The sequence below is a fragment of the Callithrix jacchus genome, chromosome 17 (genome assembly GCF_049354715.1).
Source record: "Callithrix jacchus isolate 240 chromosome 17, calJac240_pri, whole genome shotgun sequence".
In the NCBI taxonomy this organism is placed as follows: domain Eukaryota; kingdom Metazoa; phylum Chordata; class Mammalia; order Primates; family Cebidae; genus Callithrix; species Callithrix jacchus.
The window spans coordinates 78,301,049-78,318,546 of record NC_133518.1 but is presented as its reverse complement, the minus strand read 5'-3'; the positions used below and the strand labels follow the sequence as shown (position 1 = coordinate 78,318,546).

General features: G+C 47.7%; 1 protein-coding gene across 16 annotated transcripts; it reads right to left on the bottom strand.

Annotated features, from left to right (window-relative positions):
• Positions 1 to 1,370: 1,370 nt before the first annotated feature.
• ZNF621 (zinc finger protein 621) lies at positions 1,371 to 14,274 on the bottom strand. 16 transcript variants are annotated; one of them, XM_078354724.1, is made up of 6 exons: positions 14,154 to 14,274; positions 13,051 to 13,136; positions 6,857 to 7,010; positions 5,710 to 5,817; positions 2,417 to 3,396; positions 1,371 to 1,822 (listed from the first exon to the last, which is right to left on the bottom strand). In XM_078354724.1, exons 2-6 carry the CDS (start codon positions 13,072 to 13,074, stop codon positions 1,775 to 1,777), a joined length of 1,314 nt encoding a protein of 437 aa, XP_078210850.1. In that variant the 5' UTR covers positions 13,075 to 13,136; positions 14,154 to 14,274; the 3' UTR covers positions 1,371 to 1,774. The 16 variants fall into 16 exon arrangements, with proteins under 16 accessions (XP_078210850.1, XP_078210853.1, XP_035133644.1 ...); XM_078354727.1 differs by having other exon boundaries at positions 5,710 to 5,814; XM_035277753.3 differs by lacking the exon at positions 14,154 to 14,274 and adding an exon at positions 13,482 to 13,896.
• Positions 14,275 to 17,498: the final 3,224 nt, after the last annotated feature.

Sequence of the window (17,498 nt, the reverse complement as noted above, 5' to 3'; positions counted from 1 at the left end):
CTCAAGGCGCAGCCACCTTCTGGAGCTTGCTGTTCTCCCACAGAGGGCAGAAACGTAACCATCAGCTGAGCATAACTGAGAAGGACGTTTTGGAAGTTACAGACAGAGGAAGTGGCTGGGCTCCGTGGCTCACACCTGTCATCCCAGCACTTTGGGAGGCCAAGGTGGGTGGATCACCTGAGATTGGGAGTTCGAGACTAGCCTGACCAACATGGAGAAATTCTGTCTCTATTAAAAACTACAAAAATTAGCTGGGCGTGGTGGCACGTGCCTGTAATCCCAGCTACTCAGGAGGCTGAGGCAGGTGAATCACTTGAACCCAGGAGATGGAGGTTGCAGTGAGCCGAGATTGCAACATTGCACCCAGCCTGGGCAACAAGTGCAAAATTCCATCTCAAAAAAAGAGAGGAACTATAAAGTAGTGGCCTAGGAAAGCAGGGGAGTAAAGTGGATTCCAAAAACGTAGTATGTACGACTATCAGGAAACAATAAGAGCCTCCGTGAAATGACCGGTCACGAATTTAAAGTGGCAATGCGGCACGGTAGTGTGCTTTCTCCTGACCATTCCTGGTAGCACAGGTCCAGGAACAGAGAAGGGAAAGAGTTGCATTTAGTCTGAGATGAGGTTTTGCAAAGCGAGCGTGACAAGACAAGAGACCGCAAAGGAGTTAAGGAAAACTATAAAGGAATTATTTTAAGAACTGATTGTGGAGTTTAAGCTGGGTAAAAAAAGGAGGAATGGGCATTTTCTGTTTGAAGCATCTCTCTCAAAGCATGGTCCACACTAAAGATCTGGTCTTCACAGACATCCACAGATATCCAAAATCAGAATTTCCGCAAGACAGAAAACTCTTTTTACAAGCACACCATGTAATTCAGGCACACGGTAATGTTTAAAAACCAAGATTGTAAAGGTTTTGCTATTAATTGCTGTAGAGAAACATCTAGATAGCAAGAGCAGCACAAAAGAAAAAAAAGTATGGTCCCTCCCATCAATGCTTAGGACTTAACGTTTAATGCCAATAAAATGCATAATTCAAGTTCTTTTTCCAGTAACTATGTCACACAGTCCTTTGAACAGTTGCAAAGGATCCTTACCAAGGCCAAATCCAAGAGCAGCCCCGAATTCCACATCATAAACTACCGCATAAGCCCAGCCACTAACCCGCTACACAGCTCCTTTAAAAACCATTTCGGAGGCCCATTCAGATTCCCCTTGAGCTGGTTTTACACCATTACTTTTATTTCTTTAGTAGTTCATCAAATTCATATTTACAATTCATAAATATGAAATATAGAAGCCAGTGCTTGTCAATAAAAAAAAAAAACAAAATGTTCATGAAGAAAAATCACAACAGACGCAACAAAGATGAATGCATTTATGTATATTTACTTAGGAAATAAAGGTTAAAAGAAACATCTGGCTATCAAGAGCAAAACTAAAGAAAACAAAACCTCATGTTTAAAGACAAGATTGCTATCACTCTTTTTTCACTGTTTACTTCCCATTATCATTTGCATAGACGTATGAGACCCTCAAAGGTCTGTGCCAGGGCAGCGTAACTTCAGCTGTATCAATACCCCATCGAGCCATGGGCCCACTGAACAATCTCCATTAATCTCTACGGTCCACTGCTGGAAGCTTATTCAATCCTCTGTTAGCAGCCACAGGTCTTGTATGCCCCTCCTGTTTCTCCCAGATTGCTTATCTCTAATCATAATGGCCGAATACCGGGATATCCTCCCTTCCAAACTTCCCTGACACCAAAGTGTTCTACCACCAGCAACCCCACGATGCAGATGCAGCCACTGCTGTTCCAGCCTAAAAGAGAACAACGCAAAGGTTAAGTATTTCCATCTTCCATCCAGAAGAGATGATAGAAACACGGTCTTTAACTGTATATAGATTATAATGGAGTTCACGTTGAAACAACTGTAACACATGTAAGGTGAGGTAAAAACTACAAATGAAATTCAAACTAGGTTGCAGGCCGGGCACGGTGACTCACGCCTGTAACCCCAACGTTTTGGGAGGTCAAAGCAGGCAGCTCACTTGAGGTCAGGTGTTTGAGACCAGCCTGGCCAACAGAGTGAAACCCCGTGTCTTCTAAAGATACAAAAATTAGCCAGGCATGGTGATGCGTGCCTGCAATCCCACCTACTCAGGGGTCTGAGGCACGAGAATCGCTTGAACCCAGGAGGTGAAGGTTGCAGTGAGCCAAGATCACACCACCACACGCCAGCCTGGGAGACAGAGAGAGACCCTGGCTCAAAAATAAAATAAAATTAGGTTGGAGATTTGCTAGGCATAAGAGCCATAAGGCTGCTAAGGTAAAGCTCATGAGGAGTGAGAAGAAGGGGTGAGAATAACTGGGGGAGGTTTCACAGTGGGAGTGAGACCCAGGAAGACACGCACTATTTGGGCAGATGAAGGTATTCCAGATGTAGGCAGCAGCATGAACAAATTCCCAGAGGGAGGAAGGAGCACAGCATGTGGGAAGGTCAGTGAAGGCACAGCCACGGCTGGAGCAGTGTGGGACCCCTGGAGAAGAGCAGGAGATAAGGCCAAAGAGGGGCACTGGGGCCCGACCAGGGATGGCCTGAGAAGCTTGACCGGCTTCTTCGCCGCAGGGTGCAATTTCTGATGCTGAACAAAACTTCCATACCATTTGAAGGCTTTCCCACACACCTTACATTCATAAGGCTTCTCCGCAGTGTGAACTCTCTGATGCTGAATGGAGGCTTTTTTCTGAGTGAAGGCTTTGCCACACTCCTTACATTGGTAAGGTTTCTCCCCAGTATGAATTCTCTGATGCACAATAAAAAGTGACCTACAACCAAAAGCTTTCCAGCATTCCTTACATTGATAGAGTTTCTCCCCCGTGTGTAACCTCTGATGCTGAAGGTACGTGGTGCTCCTGCGGAAGGCCTTTCCACACTCCTTACAGTCATAGGGTTTCTCTCCAGTGTGGATCCTCTGATGCTGAGTCAAGGCTGTGCTGGAACTCAAACCTTTGCCGCACTCCTTACATTCATAGGGCCCTTCTCCAACGTGGTTTTTCTCATGTACAATACAGTCGTAGCTGGACTTGAAAGCTTTGCCACATTCCTTACACTTAAAGGGCTTTTCCCCAGTATGACTCATCTGATGCCGAATAAGCTTTGAGTTGTATCGGAAGATTTTCCCACACTCTTTACATTCATAGAACTTCATTCCTCCTCGAAGTATCAGATTTGGATTTAGACTGAAAGTCTGCTTCATTGCCTTACTTTTAAAATCAAAGTGCTGAGAAACATTCCTGAGAAGTCCTCCTACTGGCATTCTGTGCAACTCTGTTTCTTCAGCGGCTTCCTGCTTTATAACTGGCCCTTCACTTTTGATCCAGGACTCACCACCTGACCAAAGAAACCACAAGTGTCCCTAGTTACAAAACTGGAAGAAAAGTAGAATCCAGTGGTCCTAATTTCTCTTGCACAATGCAACTGTTAAAGATATACATGTGACATGGTTATACACAAGCATCTATAAAGGAGGATGAGACAGACAATGAAAAAGAACGGCATGCCAGGTGTGGTGGCTCACGCCTGTAATGCCAGCACTTTGGGAGGCTGAGGCTGGCAGGTGAGCTCAGGAGTTCGAGACCAGCCTGGGCAACGTGGTGAAACACTGTCTCTACAAAAAATACAAAACTTAGCCGAGTGTGGTGGTGCACACCTGTGGCCCTAACTGCTTGGGAGCCTGAGGCGGGAGGATCACTTGATCCCAGGAGGCAGAGGTTGCAGTAAGTGCACATCAGGCCACTGCACTCCAGCCTGGGCAGTAGAGCCAGATCCTGTCTCAAAAAAAAAAAACAGAAAAATAATGACATACAATTGGAGAGGTAAAGACACAAAACAGAACAGGAAAGACAGCCAGGAAGTGCTCCCTGTGAGAAAGGCTGGAAAATGAGCTAAGGTAAGTGAAATGGGAAGGAGAATCAAGAATGGGAAGGAAAGAAGGCATGAGGGGAAAAAAGAGAAGAGAATAAATGGGAAGAAATGGGAAAATTTTTTAAAGAGAAACAGAAACCCAGAAGAGGAAAAAAAGAATGAGGGACTGGGGAGAACAGAGAAGCAGCTCCAGCAAGACAAGAGGCCTTGTAGAGAAACACAAACCAGGAAAAAATGGATCCCAATCCCCTACCTGTAACCCAGGAAATCACGTCAGATTCTAAACAATGTTCTAATTAGCCTAGATTTAAATATCCCACACAATATTCTGAGATCCAAGATGATTACTGCTGGGCGCAGTGGCACACACCTGTAATCCCAACACTTTGGGAGGCCGAGGCGGGCAAATCACCTGAGGTCGGGAGTTCAAGACCAGCCTGAGCAACATGGTGAAACCCTGTCTCTACTAAAAATACAAAAAAAAAAATTAGTTGGGCATGGTGGTGCATGCCTGTAATCCCAGCTACTCGGGAGGCTGAGGCATGAGAATTGCTTGAACCCGGAGGCAGAGGTTGTGCTGAGCCGAGATCACAACATTGCACTCCAGCCTGGGCGACAAAAGCGAAACTCTGTTTCAAAAAAAAAAAAATGACTTTCAGAAAGTCAGCTGTAACAGAAGCGTGTGTGCATGTGTGTGTGTGTGTGTGTGTGCGTGTGTGTGTAGGGGGCTATGATGGGAGAATATTCCTAGCCCTTTGCATGTTTGTGTGTGTGCATGTGCGTGTGTGTGTGTGTGTGTGTGTGTGTGTAGGGGGCTATGATGGGAGAATATTCCTAGCCCTTTGCATGTTTGTGTGTGTGCATGTGCGTGTGTGTGTGTGTGTGTGTGTGTGTGTAGGGGGCTATGATGGGAGAATATTCCTAGCCCTTTGCATGTTTGTGTGCATGTGTGTGTGTGCGTGTGTGTAGGGGGCTATGATGGGAGAATATTCCTAGCCCTTTGCATGTTTGTGTGTGTGCATGTGTGTGTGTGTGTAGGGGGCTATGATGGGAGAATATTCCTAGCCCTTTGCATGTGTGTGTGTGCGTGCGCGTGCGCGCGCGTGTGTGTGTAGGAGGCTATGATGGGAGAATATTCCTAGCCCTTTGCGTGTGTGTGTGTGTGTGTGTGTGTGTGTGTGTAGGGGGCTATGATGGGAGAATATTCCTAGCCCTTTGCATGTTTGTGTGTGTGTGTGTGTGTGTAGGGGGCTATGATGGGAGAATATTCCTAGCCCTTTCCTCTAACATCCCACCTAAGGTAAATAAAATGTAGATATAAAGATTATAGCAAATGAAACTCTTAAGTGATTTAGATACTAAAAAGGCAAATTAAAGCCATTCTTTTCAGGGCTGAAGGCCTAAAGTAAAATTCACAGCTATAGCACAAATAAATCAGTCTGGCCAAAATCATATTTTCCTTAAAGCTGCCTGAAACCCCACTTCTTTGCAATGACAAGTGGCATACAATTAGAACTTTTCCACTGGTAAGTAAGAAAGAAGTGGTTTAGGAGCCACAGGGTCAGTTTTTCTGCCTGGGAGGACAGCCACATCAATGTGCAGATGACATGAGGCCATGTGGTCTTTCGAAGCTCAGGCTCAGAACTCAGCATAAGGTCAGAGTGCAGTGAGCATCGACTTGTGAATGACTGGGAGCCCTGTTCCTGGCAGCATACAGAACGCTTCTCCTCGCAAAGCAGGGAGACAAAACAAGAAACTGCCTTGGATTCTCACACTCACCCTGACTGATGCCTCTTGGAATCTCGGCATCCCAGGGATCTGGTCCCCATGGCGCTTCCCCTTTCTCCAGGTGAGAGATCAGAGCAGGTTTGGGGAATGGAAATGCTACTTCATGAAGAAAAAGAGAAAGACAAATTGAGGGGAGACATACAGAGCTGTTCCTGGCATCTCTCTCAGCCCACCCTCCGTCAGGCTACCTGGGAGAGAAACGGAACACCAGCAGACCAAGTGAGAGTTCCACATGGAGGTCCAAACTGTGCTCCACAGTTAAGCTGAGGAGGTATGATTCTCCTCCGAAAGAAGCTGCAAGCTGGCCCTGACTCAGAAGGGAAACTCCCTCAGGAATGATGTACACGCTGCTCCCTTGGGAGACTCTTCCGCAAACAGAGGGCCAGCATCGCCAGAAAACGGGATGGATGAAGGAACAAAGGGCTTACCTAGGGTGCCAGAGAGAATGCTTTCCCGACCAGGTGCAGTGGCTCACGCCTGTAATCCCAGCACTTTCGGAGGCCAAGGCAGGCGGATCACCTGAGGTTGGGGTTCGAGACCAGCCTGACCAACATGGAGAAAGCCCATCTCTATCAAAAATATAAAAAATTAGCCAGGCGTCGTGGCACATGCCTGTAATTCCAGCTACATGCGAGGCTGAGGCAGGAAAATCGCCCAAACCCCTGAGAAGGAGGTTGCAGTGAGCCGACATCATGCCATTCATTGCACTCCAGCCTGGGAAACAAGATTGAAACTCCATTTCCAAAAAAGCAAAAAAGAACATTTTCCCTCAGGGCCCAGAACCACACTGTTACCTGGAGTATAAGGAAGTCTAGTTTCAAAACCAAAGAGAAGCCAGGCACAGTGGCACACGCCTATAGTCCCAGCTACTTAGGAGGCTGAGGCAGGAGAACTGCTTGAGCCCCTGGACTTTGAGGCTGCAGTGAGCCATGGCTGTGCCACTGCCCTCCAGCTGAGGTGACAGAACGAGACTTGTCTCAAAAAAAGGAGAAGCAAGAATTTCCCTCCCCAGTATTTCTGGAGGCTGGTGATTGCAAAACTCTTCTCTGAAGTCATCAAACCCTAGGGCTACCAGAATCCCCAAAACATCTGAGGAAGATAGCAAACTGTTACAGCCGGCCACAGAGGGAGGCCTTACCCAGGGAAGTCACGTTTGCATAATTCTCCAGCATCACCTCCCTGTACAGGGCCCTCTGCGCAGGGTCGAGGCTGGCCCATTGGTTCTGGGTGAAGTACACAGCCACGTCCTCAAAAGCCACTGACTCCTGAAACCACAGGTTCCTGCTCAGTCTCTGTGTGAGAAGCAGAAGGGAGAAGGGAGCAGCCTGAGCTTCGGGGAAGAGATAAACCTGCCTGAGTCCACATGGAACTCAGCCCCACTGAGCAGCCCCAGAGGTGCAGCCTCTCAAACAAGAGCAGCCAGCACACAGACAGGGCAAGCTCTCAGCCGGAGTTCCACTTGCACACAGGGAGCCCCAGCCTCTCCCATCTCCCTGGCTCTGGAGCCCCTAACTGCTACTGCTTGTTACAGCCTTGCATCCAGGTGCTTTCTCCCTGGCAACTGTATCTGCTCCTAGGTTCCTGGCTTCACAGATCTGTCCCCTGGCACCTCCTACCCTCATGCACTCCATACTCCTGTCTCCTTATTTTCTATACCCCAACCACTACCGACAGCTGTGACTCACCCTGTGCGATGGTTTGGCTGTGTCCCCACCCAAATCTGATCTAGAATCCCCACGTGTTGTGGGAGGCACCTGGTGGGAGGTCATTGAATCATGGGGGCAAGTCTTTCCCGTGCTGTTTTCGTGATAGTAAATAAGTCTCATGAGATCTGATGGTTTTAAAGAGTTCCCCTGCACGAGCTCTTTCATTTTTCCCTTGCTGCCCCCATGTAAGAAGGGCCTGTGGTCCTCCCGGCATGATTCTGAGGCCTCCCCAGCCACGTGGAACTGTAAGTACAATTAAACCTCTTTTTCTTCCCAGTCTCGGGTATGCCTTTATCAGCAGCACGAAAATGAACTAATCCACCCTGTATCCACGCATCCGAAGTGCACAAGCACAGCCCGTCTGCTCCCCGGACCTTGCATCTCTGAATCCACCCTCTATCCACGCATCCGAAGTGCACAAGCACAGCCCTGTCTGCTCCCTGGACCTTGCATCTCTGAATCCACCCTCTATCCACTCATCCAAAGTGCACACGCACAGCCCCATCTGCTACCTGCACCTGGCATCTCTTTGGTTCTCCCCAACATTGTCCACTATGTGCAGAGAAGTGTTAGAAATATACACATTTCTCTTTTCCACCTTTCTGCCTATCAGAAAGCTGGCTCTCTTGAAAGAAACCTTTAGCCATCCTGTTTTGACCCTCTTCTCTGAACCACCAGTCTTCAAAGATAGGCTGGCAATGTCAAGTTCCTGGGCACAGACCTGTCTCCCAGTTTTCTGAGCTCCAGCCCAACTACCAAGGCTGTCTCTTCACTAGGCGTTCCTCTCTCTGACTCCCTCCCCCGGGCCATCTCCATCTTCCCAAGAATGAAGACAACTATACTGGTTGATTAGCCCTATGCACCAGGCTTTCAGGTTGGTTATTTTATTTTTTTTTATTTTTTCGAGACGGAGTCTTGCTCTGTCACCCTGGCAGCTTGGGGTGCAGTGGTACAATCTCAGCTCATGGCAACCTCTGCCTCCCAAGTTCAAGCTGGGATAACAGACACACACCGCCACGCAAGGCTAATTCTTGTATTTTTAGTAGAGACGGGGTTTCACCATGTTGGCCAGGCTGGTCTCGAACTCCTGACCTCAGGTGATCCACCCGAATATGGATCCCAAAGTGATGGGATTACAGGCGTTGAGCCACTGCACCCAGCCTTACTCTACTTCTAGTCAGCATAGGGCAGAACACAGAGATGAGGCTCTCAGCTTGGAGGCGGTTTTATGACCTGTATGCCTTCTCACCTTGATGCTCCCACTGATGATTCCACCTCCCAGGAGAGTCTCATTACCCTGTGCAGTCAGCCCTGTTCTTTGCAGATACTAAAAATGAAAATACCTACCACAGGGGCACAGCCAAGCTCCTAACTCTCACACGTCACATTCTACATTCTGACTCCTGGTAGCCCTGAAGCAGCCTATGCACTGGAGTGGGCACAGGGAAAAAAGGAGAAGGGGTCTGACGCTAACTGGTCTTGAAGGAAGGGGGAAGCACTGTACAGCAAGGATAAATTCTGGCCACTCAAACAGCTCACAGCAGCCCTACTGGCTCTATAGGCAGGTCCTTATGAGAGGAGCCTTTTCAACAAGAGCAGTTAGAGAACTCAGCTCTAAAGGAAACACTGAAAGGAAAAAATATAACTTAGACACTCCTCAAAGGGAGAGCCAGCCTTTAATCTGGGCAATGATGAGGTCCAAAGGGCCCCCAAAATAACGTAAGCCAAAAATCCAGACAGCAGACTGGATCATGTGTCCTGTGTACAACGACTGCTCTGCCAAGGCGTTAAGGGCCTCTGAGGACAGTAACCACAGGCGCACAGGGAAAAGCAATTTCACCTCCTCTTAGAGCAAGTCAAGCCTCACCCCCTGACATCTCCAGAGCTTCTCTCATAACGTTCTTCTCCCGGCCTACATCCATCAGCTCTTCTTTCATAAACTGTCTGCCTCTCCTGCCATCTACTATCCTCAACTTTCATGAGCCCTAGAAAGTGCCTAATATTAAAGAAAAAAACTTGTTTTAAGGCAGTTGGGTTATTAAAAACAGTATCTTTTTGTTCCTCCGGTGGTTGGTCCCTATGCACCTCATCTTATTTTCTTTTTCTCTCACGTCATATGATGTGGTTTACTACCTATCCCCCCACCAGAGTGTAACTCCATGAGGCAAGAACTGTTTGCTCATGATTGGTTTAGCACACAGTACAGTGCCTGATAGGTACTAGATGCTTAAGAGACATTTCCTTAAATAACTGATTTCAAAAATGGTTTAACCATAAATAAAATTTGTTTAACTCATGAAGAGAGTGAGAAACCAACATTAAACACCACCTAAACAGTAAAATGCCAGAGCAAATCCATTAAAGTTGATAGCTGACAATTCGCCATAAGGTGAGGTTCTATTTTTGCAACAGAAAGGAAAAGGAGCATAAATATAGGAAGTAAATGAACATAAATATCTTTGCTTGCAGATGAAATAACTACCTGCCCAAAGACATCTAAGAGCCATGAAAATAAACTGAAAACATTTAGAGCTGATAAAACAATTCACTAAGTTATCTAGATACAGAGTAAGTAAACCAGAATTATAGCTTTCCTAAGTACCATGATAAAACTGGAAGACGCACTGAAAGAAACTAAGATGCCATTCACACAAAAAATTGCTAATAATGGACCTAAGAGAAATCAGTGAGAACAGGATGGAAGAACGCCAAATGTTTACTACGATACATTTAAAAAGAACTGAATAAATGGGAACATATAGTGCTTCTGAATGCGAAGAATCAAACTTGTAACGAAGTCAGTTATCTCCAAATTTACCCATGAATTCAATAAAATCCACTTTCCTACCAAAAAAATCCATGAAATTTGTGCAGGAGTGGGAGATCATTTAAAGTCATCTAAAAAAGCATGTGTGAAAAACTAGCTAACAATGTTTTGGGGAAAAAAAATTTGAAACAAAAAAAATGAGGGGGAATTAAGCCATATTTTAAAAGGATAATACGTTAAGAAAATGAGAAGACACGCTAAAGTCTGGGAGAAAGTATTGCAGGAGACATATCTGATAAAGCACTATTATCTGAAATATACAAAGAACTCTTTATGAACAAGCCGATTAAAAAACAGGCAAAGGACATCAGCAGACACCTCAACAAAGCAAATATACAGATAGCAAAGAGGCATATGAAACGATGCTCAAGATTATACGTCACTGGGGAATAAAAACAATGAGACACCACTACACACCTACTAGAAAGGCCAAAATCCAAAACACTGGCCAGGATGTGAAACAAATAGGAACTCTCATTCGTTGCTGGTGGGAAGAAATGAATGCAAAATGGAACAGCCACTTTGGAAGACAGTTTGTCAATTTCTTACAAACTAAACATACTCTTACCATACAATCCAGCAGTCATGGCTCCTCGGTACTTAACTAAAGGAGCTGAAACCTTATGTCCACACAAAAACCTGTATGTGGACATTTATAGGGGCTTTATTTATTATTGCCAAAACTTGGAAGCAACCAAGATATCCTTCAGTAGGTGAATGGATAAACTGCAGTATATACAGACAATGGAATATTATTCAGCACTAAAACAAAATGATCTATCAAGGCATTACATACAGGAAACGAAATGCATTATCACTAAGTGAAAGAAGCCAACCTGAAAATGCGACGTAACTGTGTAATTCCAGCTGTATGACATTCTGGAAATGGCAAAACTATGGAGAGAGTGCAAACATCAACTGATGGTTGTCACCTGGGATGGGACGAAGGGGAAAGTAAGGATGGATAAGAGGAGCATAAGGGATTTGTAGGGCAGTGAAGCTCTTCTGCATAATAATATAATGGTGGATACATGTCATCCATCAAGAGTGAACCCTAATGTCAACCACTGACTTTGGATGACAATGATGTGTCAGTGTAGGTTCATCCCTGTAACAAATGTGTTTCTCTGGTGTGGAGTGTTAATAATGAAGGAGGCTGTGCGTTTTGGGGTGGCAGAAGATACACAGGAACTCTTCTTTCTGCCCAATTTTGTTATCATCTGAAACTGCTCTAAAACATGACCTGTTTTAAGTAGCAGTGTTAAATTGTTTCAGGGGTAAGTTATTTCTCAATCAAACCTCACAGGCTACTTAGGGCACATGAGAGAATAAGGAAAGAAAAAAAGCATTTCTGTTCTTTTAAAGACACTAACATTGTACTGTGCTGATAGCAGACTTGTATTTGAACTTCCCTCAGAGCAGGGAATACATGGAAAATCTCTGTACCTTCCATTTAATTTTGCTGTGAACCTAAAACTGCTCTAGAAAATAAAAAGTATAAATAAATTAATTAAATTTTTAAATGGACAACACTTAATATCTTACCTGACTGCAATATCCTCTTAATTGACTCACACCTTTCTACAGCCAATTTGCCACTAAGGGCAAAAATCTTTTTAATATATAAATCCAACCAGTCATCCCCCTGCTTAAAATTCTTCGGTGCCTTCCTGGTGAACCAGAACAGAAATCACTGTCCTCACCATAACCTACAATACCACTATCTACTTCTTCCATCTCATATTGAACCACTTTCGCTGACCCCTTCCTGTTAGTAGAGTACATCCAGCTTTCTCTCCAATTTCAGAGTCCTTGCATCAGCATTTAGAAAATGTAGATTAAAATAATACTAGTCTTTCTGGGATACATAAAATTTGTGGAGCAACCTCTCCAATAAAGAATTTCTTATTTCAGGCCTGGAACAGAGACTCATGCCTGTAATCCCAGCACTCTGGGAGGCTGAAGTAAGTGGATTACCTGAACTCAGGAGTTTGAGACCAGCCTGGCCAACATGGTGTAAACCCTGACTCTAAAAATAACAAAAGGGCCGGGCGCGGTGGCTCAAGCCTGTAATCCCAGCACTTTGGGAGGCCGAGGCGGGTGGATCACGAGGTCGAGAGATCGAGACCAACCTGGTCAACATGGTGAAACCCCGTCTCTACTAAAATACAAAAAATTAGCTGGGCATGGTGGCGCGTGCCTGTAATCCCAGTTACTCAGGAGGCTGAGGCAGGAGAATTGCCTGAACCCAGGAGGCGGAGGTTGCGGTGAGCCAAGATTGCGCCATTGCACTCCAGCCTGGGTAACAAGAGCGAAACTCCATCTCAAAAAAAAAAAAAAAAAAATTAGCCATGCGTGGCAGCACACACCTACTCAGCTACTCAGGAGGCTGAGGCATGAGAATCACTTGAACCCGGGAGGCAGAGGCTGCAGTGAGCCCAGATCATAATGCCACTGCACCCCAGCCTGGGCAACAGAGCAAGACGCTCTCTCTCAAAAATAAAAAAAAATTCCGATTTCAGCAGGTGACTCTCATTTCCAGAACATGATCTGGACTTCCACATTCAGAAAGAATTTCTTGGCATGGGTCCACTTTCTTCGATTTAAATCTATACATCCAAACTCACCACTCTCTATACACAAAACTTTTAATTCCCCAGCACGTATTTACATCTGGGATGCATACAAATAGGGAAACACAGCCTAGCCAAGTTAGGCCTTCCTCAGCCTTTCCTGATTATCTGACAGCTAATGTGAGTTAAAAAAAAAAAAAAAAATACTGAAAGAAGCTCAGCTCACCTGAGGCCAAGCTGTTTGGAGCATGGCGGATGTCCCCTGGCTTCGTGCACTGTCTTCTGGGTTTGGACAGGCAAGATCCTTAGGAGCTAAGACAAAAAGAGCCATGAGTGCCAAGGACCTGTGCACCGCCTACCAGCACAACCTATGGCCCTCTCAGTTTCCACTTCCACAGCACCGGGTGCACGGAGATCCCACTAGGGCTCCCTCTACTTGTTCTCACGCTGAGAGCCCCAACCTTCTTAGGAATTGTTCTGCCTGGTCTTCGGGGCGACCTTCCACCCGCCTGCTCCCTCTGAAGAGCTTTTAGAGCCCATTCGCACGGGTAGACTGAGGGACCCAAAAGAGCCCTGTGCTGATGGTGTCGGGTCCCTACAAACGTAAAGAGTCTTCACGGAATGCTTACAGGGACGATGACGTTCACCCAAACGAACCTCGGAAGGGGGACTGGGGTGGCTGAATGCGGATTAAGGGTGCTGCGGACCGGACACCCCACCCAACCGGGATCGTAACGCTCCACCCAAGAAGGCGGGCGACCCCAAACATCAGTACCGGGAGCGAGAGGCTGTCAGGACAAGTTCTTTAGGGCAGAAAAGAGGCTCGGGCCTCGGTGGCAAAGGGCTGGACCCGGGCTCTGGAAGCCCGAGCAGCCACCTTGGCGGCTTCGGCGAGGCCCAGATGCCCACGGTCCGGGTGAAGGAGGGGCGGGCCGCCATTGAGGCCAACATCGGGGGAGTGGGGGCGGCGAGGAAGTCGGCACCGGGCGGACCTGACACGTGGAACCGGCTGAAACCGTCGCTCTGCCGAACGCGGGAGCCGGTAACTAAAGGCCGGGCCGGAAGGGCGAGTGCGCGCCCGGGGCCGCTCTAGGCCCCCGGAGGCCACCATCTCGGTCGCCCCGCTGCCGGCCCCTCCCCGCCGCTCACTCGGGCCCCGCCCTGCGTAAGAGACGCGGTTGCGGCGACCGAGGGGCTGAGCGTTCCGAGGCGTGCGCGCCGCCTGGGGCGTGTCACCGGCTGATGCAGCCTGGCTCTACCCAGACCTCCGCCTCTCCGCACAAGTGGGGCTCCAGTTCCCGGGCTGAACGCCTTCACCCCGTGGCTCACCTGAAGCCTGGGCGGTGGGGGTAACGGGAGAATGGCGCCTGCTGTGTCATCTCTAGGAGGCCCAAGCCCGGGATCCTGCTCCAGACCTCAGCTGGGCTGTCCCCGTAAGGCCGGTTGACTCGCCGGGAGCTCAGACACGCCCATTCCTATCCCCACCTGAAAATTACGTCACCAGATTACGCCATCATCTAGCTCTGCTTTGGAAAACCCCTCCTCACTCAGCACTAAGCTCTGCACCGGGCACCTAGCCCGCCATGGAAATCCCCTCTGCATTCAGGACTAAGCTCTGCACCCGCCACCTAGCCCGCTTTGGAAATCCCCTCTGCACTCAGCGCTAAGCTCTGCACCCGCCACCCAGCCCGCCTTGGAAATCCCCTCTGCACTCAGCGCTAAGCTCTGCACCCGGTACCTTGGAAATCCCCTCTGCACTCAGTGTTAAGCTCTGCACCCGGCACCTAGCCCGCCTTGGAAATCCCCTCTGCACTCAGCGCTAAGCTTTGCACCCGGTACCTTGGAAATCCCCTCTGCACTCAGCGCTAAGCTCTGCACCCGCCACCTAGCCCGCCTTGGAAATCCCCTCTGCACTCAGTGCTAAGCTCTGCACTCGCCACCTAGCCCGCCTTGGAAATCCCCTCTGCACTCAGTGCTAAGCTCTGCACCCGGCACCCAGCCCGCCTTGGAAATCCCCTCTGCACTCAGCGCTAAGCTCTGCACCCGACGCCCGCTCACCAGAAATTCCCTCTGCGCTCAGCACTAAGCTCTGCATCCAGTACCTAGCCTGCCTTGGAAATCCCCTCTGCACTCAGTGCTAAGCTCTGCACCGGGCACCTAGCCTGCCTTGGAAATCCCCACTGCACTCAACACTAAGCTCTGCGCTGGACACCTAGCCCGCTCACTGGAAATCCGGCCTACCTACCAATAGCAGCTTGCCCTGTCTATGTCCTGTTTCTCCACAGCCAATCAAACACCTTCACTCCCTATAAAACCCCATGCCTAAGAGAAGTCCAGTGTGACTTCTCTGGCCTCTTTCCCCGGGATCACAGAACCTTGCCCCGAAGCCAAATAAATTGGCGTCTAATTGTTCTCATGCAGACCTCAGTTTCCTCATTTTAAACACGGGAATAAACCTCACAAGACAATAACTCTAACAGTCCCCAGGGAAACCACGGTTTCCACTTGCCCTTTTAGCCCTCTCCCTTCCAAGGACCTAGATGAGTGTGGAGCCTTTTAGGACAAATTGATTTAACAACCAGAACACCGGTGGCTACAGGCATCCTCTATATACAGGACATGTCATGTATTAAATGATCTTGTCTTGTGTTGACTTTAGCAGGACACCCTAAATGTCTTATATTTAGCCTTTTCCAATAAATTACAAAAATTCATAGTTAGAGCTATTTTTCTGTTCAGTAATTGGGACTTAAATAATTTAAATGTTAACACTGGCTAAAATGTATATGTCTCATATCTCCACAGATAAGTATCTGGACAATCCTTTGTAAGCCCGGTTGCCTTGCTGGGAGCTCAGACACGCCCATCCCTCTCCATGCCTGAAAACTATGTCACCAGAATCTGCACTTGACACACGCCCACTTCTTCACTCAACACTAAACTCTGCACTCAGCACCTAGCCCACCATTAGAAAACCCTGCCAAAATTTAAAAGAAGCCCTGCCAAAACCTGCCCAATAGCACAGCCCGCTCACCAGAAATCCCGCCTACCTACCAATAGCAGCTTGCCCTGTCCACGTCCTGTTTCTCCACAGCCAATCAAACGCCTTCACTCCCTATAAAAACCCCACGCCCGAGAAGAGTCAAGTGTGACTTCTCTAGCCCTTCCCCAGGACCATAGAACCTCACCCAAGAGCCAATTAAATTTCTTTATTTTAATAACTAGCCTCAGTTGCCTCATTCAAACCCTTACATTTGATGCTGAAATCTGGGAAGGTATGCTAGGTCCTGAGTAGGAAGGCAGTACAGAATAGGTAGCCCCCATATCCACTAAAAGGAAATGGACTTACCTGCTACTTGCAGCTTTACCCTGGGCTCGGCAAGGGTGATGGGGGTCCTCGAGTCTGGGTTGCATCAGTCGTCTAGAAGGCCGAGAAGTTCAAGCGAAGGGACTGCTTCCTGTGGACTGGCCTGCCCTCCACATAGAGGTGTGGGGGGTGAGCCTGCAGCCTGGGATGGGCAGTCAACCTTCCAGTGTCCAGTCTGTTTGCAGCAGGGTCCAGGAGGTGGATGAGAACAGGGGCACTACTGTGCCCAGTGTCCCTCCTGGCCACATTTGAAACAGGGCCTGGGCAGGGCTTTTGAAGAATTTTGTGAGGGTTTCGATGGACCTCCTCCACTGGTTGTTTGGTGGGCTGCTAGCCAAGGGTTTGAATGAGGTAACTGAGACCAGTTATTGAAATAAAGAAATTTAATCGGCTCCTGGGCAAGGTTCCATGGTCCCAGGGATAGGGGCCAGAGAAGTCACACCTGACTCTTTTCGGGCATGGGGTTTTATAGGGAGTGAAGGCGTTTGATTGGCTGTGGAGAAACAGGACGTGGACAGGGCGAGCTGCTATTGGTAGGTAGGCAGGATTTCTGGTGAGCAGGCTGTGCTATTGGGCAGGTTTTGGCGGGGCTTCTTTTAAATTTTGGCGAGGTCGAGTGCATAGTTTGGTGCTGAGTGTTGCAGAAGGTAGAGGTGGGTGTGGGGAGCCCGCATGGAGAGGCCAGATGCTGAGTAATGCGTTTGGAATGATGACATAGTTATCAGGTATGGAAAGGGATGGGTGTGTCTATGTAGCGCCCAGTGAGGCAACTGGCCTTGCACCCTTATGGTCTAATTTTTGTATTTTCAGTAGAGATGGGGTTTCACCATGTTGGTCAGGCTACTCTAGAACTCCTGACCTCGTGATCCAGCCGCCTCGGCCTCCCAAAGTGCTGGGATTACAGGTGTGAGCCACTGTGCCCCACCACCAATTATATTTTTATATGTCAGCAAAGAACTGGACATGTACTATTTATTACTACAAGTAACAAGTTAAGTATTTATGGCATCAAAAATATAAAATTTTTAGATGCATCTGAGGAAAAGTGTAAAAGATCTGCAGAGTAAAAATTACAAAACTTTGCTGAGAGAAATTAATAAGTATCTAAATAAATGGGGAGATCTACCGTGTCCATGGGTCAAAAGACTCTGTACAGTTGTCAATGGTCCACAAATCAATCTTTATATTCATGGAAGCCCAATCAAACTCCCAGGAGGTTGCTGGGCACAGTGGCTCACAACTGTAATCCCAGCACTTTGGGAGGCCAAGGTAGGCGGATTATGAGGTCAAGAGATTTGAGACCATCC

Coding starts and splice junctions, on each gene's coding strand:
- ZNF621 (XM_035277751.3), bottom strand. CDS start 13,593: ATGTTTGGGGTCGCCCGCCTTCTTGGGTGGAGCGTTACGATCCCGGTT. Junction 13,137..13,481: donor ACCCCAGTCCCCCTTCCGAG/GTTCGTTTGGGT, acceptor TTTTTGTCTTAG/CTCCTAAGGATCTTGCCTGT. Junction 7,011..13,050: donor TCCAAACAGCTTGGCCTCAG/GTGAGCTGAGCT, acceptor CTTCTCACACAG/AGACTGAGCAGGAACCTGTG.